We start from the raw sequence: 10767 nt of genomic DNA on the forward strand, positions 1-10767 counted from the left end.
ATATCTCTTTAAACATCCTCTCCTGACAGTTGATCATTCACACCCATTCTTCAAGTCTCTATTTATATACCATTCTTCTAAGAAACCTTTTCTGGTGCTATTGCATCCTAAGTAAATGGAAGTGATCACTCTCTGAGCTCCCTGTTCATCCCAGTGGAGTCACCCAGGATGTGCTTAATTCCTGCAGCAATGAGTTCTGCCAACATGTGCAGAGCATTGCCTACCAGGGATGCTCATTAGGACTCAGAGCTCAAAGATTTTGTTGGGGGCTGGTTGTGTAGGCACCCACATGTACCAAAATTGCAGACTCCAGAAGGAAAGCAAGTGTCTAGGATGGCTATATTGTTTGAAGTTCAAACATACTGAATTATTCTTACCAGGTAGGGTGGTGCTCCACTTCCAGAATCTAAGATCCCAGATGCCAGACAAGGGCTAATCTTGCCAGAATGCTTTTCTAAGAAAAGGAGTCCCAACCTGTTATGTTAACTCTTTTGTGCACAGGTAGTTATGTAGTTCTACTATATCTATATATCTGTCTATATCTATGTCTATATCTATATCTATATCTTATCTCGACTCTCTCAGTACAAGCTTGCTGAGAACTGGTTAAGGATTTTTTCTTTACTCCATCATTCCCAGTAAAGAACAAGATTCCTAATGTGAGACATTCACAAATAGTGATGATTAGAAGGTCTGCTGATTCAGTAAGGAGCTGCAAGAAATAGGTGGGGCAGCAGACTTAACAATAGGAAGGACAGGTATGCCATCCCATCCTGGATAGAATCCTCTGTCTCAAAGGACAGGGGATGGCACAAATGGATAAAAGATGAGGAAGACACCCCTTATGAATAATACTATTTTTGATATAAAGTAATATATTATTGTTAAAAATAAGTATACTTTTTAAGGAAACAGGAAAATGCAGTATTTTTCCAATAAAACAACATCAATGTCACTCCATAAATTAATATTACTGTATTAGAGACAGAAATGATCTCAGGAGTTTTGCAGGACTTTGCCCTGAAGGAATATGTGAACGTGTTAGTTTGCATATCAAAAGCTGCTCCACCTTAGGAGGGCATCTCAAAGGTCAGTAGCAGCTGCTTTCCAAGGTGACGCTGTAGTCTCAAACTCCTGGTTCTCGCCTGCTTTGAAGGACAAAGCGAGGTCTGCATGGAATCACGGGATGAGAGCTGATCAAAGAGTGTCTGCCCGAGAGACAGATACCTGCGGCTAAAAACAATTAGCCCAAGGGACAGTTTCTGCTTGACTTCTGATCGCCTGTCTCTATCTGCAATAACTAGATAAAGAAATATGGAGCCACTGTATCTCTGTTTAACCCTTCTGCTAAGTGATAGCTTTATCTTAGAACTTAGAAGTTTGTCGTTGAAAGATTTTGTAACCAGACTTAATTAAGGGATCTATAGAAGCCTTTTCAAAGACTTTTAACCTAAAACAAACTACCTTTTATTATGTAAATCTGTTACCCTTGGCAACCAATCTCTGTACCTATAAATACCCACGTGAAACTTTATTACAGGCCTTACAATTGACGGGGATATTGTGGGGACCCCCAAGTACTCTCGCTTTGCCTTTTGTCTTTATAAACCTATAAAACCATACCTTTGTCTCTGTGTATTCTTTTATTTCTATTATTTTCCATTTGCTATTATTTTCTTATCCTTTGTGACAACCCCTGCCTAGGGGACCCGATTTTTTGCTGGGAGTGTAGCTAACTCCCTGCACTCAGTTCACTAAGATATTTCATAATCCTGTTGATTTTGTAATTTATTCTTATTCTTAGGAAACAAAGCGTATATTAAAGACCATGTCTCAAAATTCACTGGCTTGAAAAAAGATTTACTGAACACTTATTTGATGCTGTCACTGAGATATAAATATTAAGAACTCCATAATAAAAATAGCTAATACTTACACAGGGCCAAACACTGTTCTAAGCACCACTCCAAGAGGTAGATACTGTAATATGTTCTTCCTTTACAGATAAGCTTAATTAAGGAAGTCAAATAACCTTCCTAAGCAGTTATGCTGGTATACACGCTCTTAATCACCCCATCATACTGATTGTTACATTCTTGAAAAGTTCACAGTCTTTCTTTGACATAAAAATTATTTTGATAAGATTAGAGAAAAAACCTGTCTGCTCTACTTTTTATATTTTCTTTTCCAACATTTTAAAAATTAAAGAACTTAAGTATTTCTAGATTTTTACCATTTCATATTTGGTAAGTTATGTGGTCTTAATAAATAGTTTATCACTTAGTAATTCATGAAAAAGTAGTGAGGACTCAATGTGTTCATCATTTACAACTGTCATTCTGAACATAAATAAAAGGAAAGTTATACTGGCTTAAATAAATAAATGTCTGTGCACTGAAATCAGTTTATTCCTACCACTGTCTGATAGTTGAGTTGTTTTTTTTTGTGGTACAATTAAAGTGATGTTTAAGAAGACAACTTTTCATTTCTCTGTGAATAGGATGCATTTTTATAATTAATTGTCTCCCACACAGGAATATAATTAATACAGCTCAGAACCTGGAAGAAGAACTCATAGAAGGGAAACCACACTCTCGAATTTTTTTATTTCTTAAAAAATAAATTAGAAGGCTAAAAGTTACAAACAAGCTGCATTATGTCAAACTCAAAGAACAGTTTAGAAATGCAGATGTAATTTTACCCCTAGATGGTGAAACAATATTTGATGTGACAAAGAAGTTGTTAGTATTGTTTATAAGTTTTTAGGTTGTTACTTATTCAATATTAATATTTAAATTCAGAAAGATGACAATGTTCTGTGGCTGTGGGCAAGGCTCTTTATTAGGAAAGTAGGATGATAGACATTCGAAAGGCATTGTTTCAATTTGCAACTACTTAAGAAAACCTCCTTCAGGTGACTGGTATTATCATCATCCCAGTGTGATAGACGAGGCAATTATTTTTCAGGGAGGTTAAGTGAATGTTTCTGCCGGCTTCGTGCCTCATGCCTGTAATCCTAGCATTCTGGGAGGCTGAGGCGGAAGGATCACTTGAGGTCAGGAGTTCAAGACTAGCCTGAGCAACAGTGAGACCCCCCGTCTCTACTAAAAATAAAAAAATTAGCCAGGCTTGGTGGCGTGTACCTGTATTCCCAGCTACTCGGGAGGCTGAGGCAGGAAGATAGCTTGAGCCCAGGCGTTTGACGCTGCTGTGAGCTACGATGATGCCACGACATTCTAGTCTGGGCGACAGAGCGAGACTCTGTCTCAAAACAAAAAAAGTGTGTATCTCTGGGTCACATAAGTAGGAAGTGACAGAGCAGTGACTTAAACTCAGATTCTCACTCTCCAGAGTTAGCACTCTCAACCAGTAGGCCATGTTGCCTCTCAAATATCTCTGAAGGGAACCAAATTTGAATGTAATTTGAACTGTACAGCACCACGTACTGAGATACAATTCTTTATACATCTCTTGTGTCTCTGTACATCTAACAAGCAAAAGTATTGACTACTTTTGCTTTGGACTTCTTTTGAAGGATGTTTGTATAGTGGATGATGTTGCAAGACAGAGATATGGTCTCTCTATGGAGGAACAGGCAGGCATACTTACTGTCTATTAAAAATGTTAGTTTCTACGATGCCTGATGTTTATTACTATTTTGGGGACCCTCTTCAAGGAAAATATAAAATTACCAATACAAAGTTAAGTTCAGGAACATGGAAGGGCCCCGGTAAGTGAGAGGCCCTGAAATGGAAGTTTCATCCTTGGCAAATCCTTCTTGATCCTGATTATATTTTTGAAAGTCATAATTTTCCATTTTGACAAATGGCTCTAAATTACTTTTCACTTCCCAAGCACCATGTCTATATGTCACATAGAGCAGCATTTTGGAGAATAGCTCTTGCATTTTGTTTTCTAGGCAAAATAAAAATCTAGAGTATATCTCTCAAGTCATGATCTTTTCAACACTGTGGTGTCTTACTTCTATTTATAGACAGTCTAGAGAATATTTTGTTTTTTCATACACTGACTCAATAACCTAAATATGACCTGAAAGACAGGAATTAATAGTAGGAGAATGTGCTTTGTTGTGCTTTGTTGTACTTTGTTTTTTTTATGAATGCATTCTTTTTGATTCTAACTAATGCCATTTGCTTCTGTAACCGCATTTGCTTTTAGTTGTTTGTTAAATACAGGAGTAAGAGCAGGAGTAACTCCATGACAGGTTGTGCCTCAGCATAATGCCCAGTGCCGGGAGTGTGAAGTAGAGATACCAGGAATAACCACAAAAACCACAAACAGAAGAGAGCTGATCAGAAGAAAACATACCACCAGCTCACCATATCAGGGCATTGCAGCTGTTCTAGGCCAGCATTGCGGCTGTTGTTGACCAGCATTCTTGGTCAACTGGCGCCGGCGCGAAAATTGAAAATCCTGGGGCTTAGAGCCAACCAATCAGGAGTCAAAACAACCAGCCACTTTCAAAGGAACCAGTGGACTAAGGGGGGAGGGGGAATGGTGTTCCCAGCGTGTCGTGTGGAACCTGCGTGTCGTGTGCCACCGGTGTGTCGTGTGCAAAAGAAAGTATAAAAGCTTCACTTTTACCCCAGGGCGGGGTCCTGGTTCATAGGGAGGCCACTGCATTGGTGCTCTGGGACTTGGACCCTAGCTCGAGCTAGCCAATAAACTCCTTTGCCATTTGCAGCCTCGGTGACTCTGCCTCTCTGTTCCTGGGGCCGAGGGGAACCGGCTCTAACAGACCAACCTAATATTTTATATTAAATTTATTTCTAAAACCTGCCCTGGTGACAAGAATAGTTAAATTCCAATAGAGTTGGACTCAAACTCCTGAAAAATTAAATTCGTGGGAATTGTACCACGAATGTTGATATAGTTTCAACTTGGGTATGTGGCATCTCTATGGTGTTTGAAATGAAAGAAAAAACACACTTTACATTACATTCTGAAAGTAGCAAATTATCTCCTGCACATAGCGCTGAAGGGAAAAATAGACTAACTTACTTTGTTGTGTGAGATCATGTTTTTTTATGACAGTATATGCTTGAAACAGTTAAAACCATTAACAAATCACATTTGTGTACTACACAGATAATAATTATAGGTTGAATATTATTAATATTTACTTGAACCCATGAAATGAATAAATAAATAAACAAGAAAATGAATATATTTCACCTACTTTTGAAATGTTACTTGATCGACTTGCAGATCGCCCTGGGGATTTGTCATTCTAAAAAATAAAATTAGAAATATTAATTAAAAGAAAGTATTGCAATACTCTTTACCACTGAGAAAAGAAAGCATAGCATAGGCAAACTTGTGAATGCTTTCTATATTGTTTGGACTTACGGACATACTAATTGGTTATACAGAATGACTTTTTCTCTTATCAAATTGTATTTCTCTAATATATACCAGTGTACTTTTGAAAATGTTTCAATTAACATCTGAGTGCTTATCAGGTTAGAAGTATTTGTGTCCAGAAAATAATTATTTCTACAGAAAAATTTGCACAGTTCCTATGAAAGCAAAATTAGACAATGAAAGTATAGTCCACTATTTCCCCTTTTTGCTACTGCAACCAGGATATTCTGAGTAAATTCTGATTCTCAACGTAAGTAAATGTTTCATGCTGGCTATGTGGTACATACATCTAACTTGTGTTCTTCTAAAACGCACTTTATTGGTCTTTTCTGTTATTTTACTTACTTTGAAAATGTAAAACATTTACTTTCTAAAATTTAAAATGCTTGCTAAATTATACATTTTAAAATTCAAAACATAAAAATGTTTTCAAAATTTCTACCCTTACTTCTTGCCTCTTAAGGAATTTTTAAATTAGCAGAAAAGCATGACAAAAAGCTTTTGAATAGATATTTTTTAAAAGGGTATACAATTTTAAAGCAGAAATGGACCTTTAGAGGTTGAGCCCTCTGGTTTGAAACCCAGAAACACTCTGTTCCTGGAAATAGAGTCGGTCTCTAAATCAGGGCCACCCCTGAGGCCTTTGACTAGTCCAGTCTGGTTGCTCTTTGTATTCTGTCAATTATCTGTTAGTGGATAATCAAAGTTTATGGGCATTATTCATTTTACATGTAGAAAGAGGTCACAATATACCTCTTCTATAGAGATAATGCTGTTGGAAGAATCAATTCTGAATATGAAAAATTTGTAAACAACAATCTGAATTAACATTGTCAGTAAAATAATTTACCAGTGTAAGGATCCTTTTTTCTTTCTTTTTTTAACTTCTGGACTCAGTCCTAAAGTAGACTTGAGTAGACAATTGCAGTGCATCTTGGCAGAGGGCATTTTTGAGAAGTAAGTTCTTGTTACAACCTGTGAGTCTGAAATTGCCCCATGATGACTGCTTGAGACAGTTTTCAGAAACAGAGTGATGACAGGATATGGCAGATGTGTTATTGTGGAAAAACAGTAGCTGCATCACTGAAAACTGTCACTGTGTCACACACAGGCTTGCAGATATTCGCTGAACAACAGTATTTTTTCTTTACATGCAACATCCATCTCATACAACTCTGATGTCACTGTGGAGCGTGTTGTTACAGACCAAGATGAATCACAACAATACGATTAGTTACACCTCATAACAGCCTCGTGACCCAGCTGGGGATTAATGCCTGTGCTACAGCACACGTTTTTCCCTGATTAGCTTCCTCTGGAGATGGAGAGAGGAATTTTCTACTGACATCTGAAACCCTCTTCTAGAGATTAGAAAACAAAATCCATCTTTCCTTCTCAGTGAAATTTGGGATTTTGACACATTATTGTGAAGAGCAGAGGTAATAAGCTACATAATGTAATATGCTTTGGGTGAGATTTGTTTTAGGGGTCGTTTTGTTATATTTTCTATATTTACATGATATTTAAGAGAACATGATTAAGAAACTAGAATTGAAAGGTGCTGCAGCAGGAACCAAGAAACAAAATAGGAAACTTAATTTGACATCACGTTACTTAATTTTTCAAACTAAATAGGACCTTGAAGTATTTTGAGATAAAATAAGGAGGGTCAGATTCCCTCCTGAATTGTGTATGAGTTCAGCATAGGCTTAAAATAAGCAGATAATTCCCACACTCTACATCAGTACCCCAATCTAATGGGGGAGAAAGCATCTACTTGATTGTTTAGAACTTCAAGAGATCTTTTAACTCAAAATCGATTGGCTCTGTTTTTTCCTACTACAAGGTCAGGCACTGAAAGAAATAAAAATTTAGGCAAAGGTTAATATTTTTGCCATGTCTAAGTTCTTTATTGTTTCTACACCAGCACATGGAAAAGGCGAGTTCAACAGATAAGTTATCATGTGGTAGCAGAGAGGTGAACACTATTGCTCTGCTGGCAGCGATGTAAAGTGAGAGATGGACTTGCAAGTAGACCTCTGGTGGTGCATTCACTCTGGGAGGAGCATATTTGATGTTCCTGGACTTCAATCTCCTCACTATAATATGGAGAAGATAATATCTTGGGAATTGTTGCAAGGATCAAAGGAATTTTGAAAATATTTTATAAATTGTAAAGTTATAGTATTTCCATTACAATTCACAGGTAGAAGAAACACTGAAAGAGCTTCCTCAAAAATCATGACGATCATCAGAGATACTAGACTCATACTTTTCACATAAACAACTTACTTTCTATATCTTGCAATTCTGTCTCTGCTGTAGACTGGATTCTGGCACATAAAATTTAAAAATGAAAAATCAAATTTTTCCGACCAAAGCTGATTAAAAAATTTGGTCTGCCACGCTCTTGAAGCAAAGCACCAGAAGTGCTTTCTCTCTTGGAAGACTTCCAAAGCAATCTGTCCAATTTGCTACGAATTAATTGGGTGGCTTGTCCCATTACTATTGCAATGACATATTCTTCTTTGTAGATTAGTCAATATGGTTGTCATACCTCATTACAATCAGCTTAAATACTTTACCTTAGATTAAATATAAGTTGTCTCAGAATCTTACTGAAGCCCAAATTATAGTGACCTTGTATGTAGGTCAATAAAAGTTGGAACCAACAAAAGCTCCTGACAAGTCTACATGAAAGGCATGGAATCATTAAGCAGTAATGTTGGATCTTAGCATATTGTTCACAATATGCAGAGAGATTTCTAGATTCATAAGTGCATTTTAATATTTTAAAGAAGTTTTAAATTTTTTGTTTGAGATTAATGTATCTGATATTGTTAGTTTTGTTTTGTGATTATTATTATTATTAATTGTTTTTCAAATTTGATCTTACTAAACAAGGGTGGAATTTTATTACCAGAAAATAAAAATGATTACCAAATGGGTAAAATCATTACTAAATTCTGCTTTAATGTATTTTTAATGTTATACTCTAAGGAAAGTGACACAGTTCCTTTAAAACGAAATGGTCTGTGTTGAAGAATACACAATATGGCTGCATATATATGTATCTACATATGAATTCTTCTGTATGCTACACCATTGACTAGAAGAGGGAAATAAGACAGCTTAAAGGATTTTTTAAAAATGTAAATCGAAGAAAAAACTAAATATTCCTGCATGAAGAAACCAGACTAAGACATTCTTAAAGACACCACTGACAAGATACTATTCTGTAGGGGTTTTTTTTCCCTTTTTTTTATAGGCTAAAAATGAAGAGTATTTGAAAGGAGAAAAAAATAAGATAATTTGGAGGGTCATTTGAAAAATTTTAAGCAGATAGAACTATTTTTCCTGGGGTAATTAAAACTTGAAATAGAAGAAAATTCTTTTAAAGCAATGTGGCTTATAAACAAAAAATAAGCAAGGACATAGAGAAATTGAATAATGTACTTCAATTTGATTGATAGTCATATAAAAAAATCTCCTGTCAATTAAATAAAAAACATTCAATGTCTATGATAGATTCAAAAATTATTTGGCCTCAAATCATACTTGAACAAAAATTTTCAAGTAGAAAATTGAAACGGCTATTTTTTAAAAAATTGAACCAATAAAGTTAGAAATACAATTTTAAAAGGTGACTAATAAGTCTTAATTACCTGAAAATTAATTAACATACTTTTAGATAATGCTAGGTTTAAAGAAATGTGAACTCTCTGGAATAAAGCCAAAAACTCTAGAAAATATGATACTAAAACCCATAAGAACAAAGCAAAGGCAGAATCCATATGAGACCAGAGTATAATTTTCTTTCCTTTTGTTTTTTCTTCATTTTTCTTCTTGGATACTACCTTGACATGCTTGAAGTTTCATTTATACTGGAATAAGAAAATGAGTTAGGAAAATTTATTTCTATGAAAAGAATAGTGTAAATAAAATTGGATTTACGTGTTCTTTAAAAGTAAGATAGAGCTCAGTTGTGAAATCATCATGCTCCTAACCTTTTTAGGGGCATATAGGCCTTTATTTATTTTTCCAATTTCTCCTTAATTTCCTATTCCAGTTTTTCTCTTCTTTTGAACAAATTCTGAAAACTTTTATTTTACTAGGATATGATTCATTTCCTCTAGGTTTTTAAATTTGTTGCAATAATGTTACATGTAGCATTCTTTTATAATTTTTCTAATCTTTCCGTGTCTATGGTTATGTCTCATTTCTCATTTTTTATCGTGTGTGTGTATACATACATGTGTATATATGTGAATATGTATATATGTGTATGTATGTGTGTTTATATATGTGTGTGTATGTGTGTGTGTGTGTGTGTGTATTATTTATTTTAGAGACTGAGGTCTCAATCTGTTGCCCTGGCTGGATGCAAACTCCTGGGCTCAAATGATCTCAGTGCATTAACTTCTCTAGTAGCCAGGACCACAGGCATGGGACACTGAGCCTGGCTTTTCTGTGACTTTAAATGCCTTCATTATTAACGAATACAATAACAAAACAATATAATGTAATAAATAGAAAATAATAAATCATAAAATCTAAAATTAATAAAATGGATTTAAATGAGAGGAAGAATAAAGAAATGCTTTCTTTTTTTTTTTTTTTTGAGACAGAGTCTCACTCCTCTCTTGCCTGGGCTAGAGTGCCGTGGCGTCAGCCTAGCTCACAGCAACCTCAAACTCCTGGGCTCAAGCAATCCTCCTGCCTCAGTCTCCCAGGTAGCTGAGACTACAGGCACGTGCCACCATGTCCGGCTAATTTTTCTATTTTTAGTTGTTTGGCCAATTTCTTTCTATTTTGAGTAGAGACAGGGTCTCGCTCTTGCTCAGGCTGGTCTCGAACTCCTGAGCTCAAACGATCCGCCCGCCTCGGCCTCCCAGAGTGCTAGGATTAAAGGCGTGAGCCACCGCACCCGGCCAAGAAATGTTTTCTTAAAGAAAGCATTTTAAAAATTATTGTAAAATAGATAAACTTCCTATAAGACTTAAGGGTAAGAGAGAGCAAAAATATATAACAAAAAGCCAGGCATAGTGGCACGTACATATCTATAGTCCCAGCTAATAAGGAAGCTAAGGCAGGAGGATTGTTTGGGTGGAGGAATTCAAGTCCAGCCTGGGCAACATAGTGAGACACCATCTCTAAAATATAGATGAGGTCTTTCTGGAAATTATCCAACCATATAAACCATTCTTGTTATATTAACAATGGCTAAATACTTTCTGGATAGACCTTATATATATATATGTGTGTGTGTGTGTGTGTGTGTGTGTGTGTGTGTGTGTCCGTGTGTGTATGTCCGTGTGTGTGTGAGTATGATAATATAATAAAAAATGAGAAATGAAACATAACTATAGACACAGAAAAGAT

At 35.8% G+C, this 10767-nt stretch overlaps 1 protein-coding gene across 1 annotated transcript in view; it reads right to left on the reverse strand.

The window, feature by feature from the left end:
* MARCH1 (membrane-associated ring finger (C3HC4) 1, E3 ubiquitin protein ligase) overlaps window positions 1–10767 on the reverse strand; it is a 306701-nt gene that overhangs the window by 161940 nt on the left and 133994 nt on the right. The window contains exon 2 of the mRNA XM_012646104.1: window positions 5201–5251. Within this exon, the coding sequence (XP_012501558.1) occupies window positions 5201–5251 (51 nt within the window). The remainder of the gene's footprint in view (window positions 1–5200; window positions 5252–10767) is intronic.

The sequence above is a fragment of the Propithecus coquereli genome, unplaced genomic scaffold, assembly GCF_000956105.1.
Source record: "Propithecus coquereli isolate 6110/MARCELLA unplaced genomic scaffold, Pcoq_1.0 Scaffold240, whole genome shotgun sequence".
In the NCBI taxonomy this organism is placed as follows: domain Eukaryota; kingdom Metazoa; phylum Chordata; class Mammalia; order Primates; family Indriidae; genus Propithecus; species Propithecus coquereli.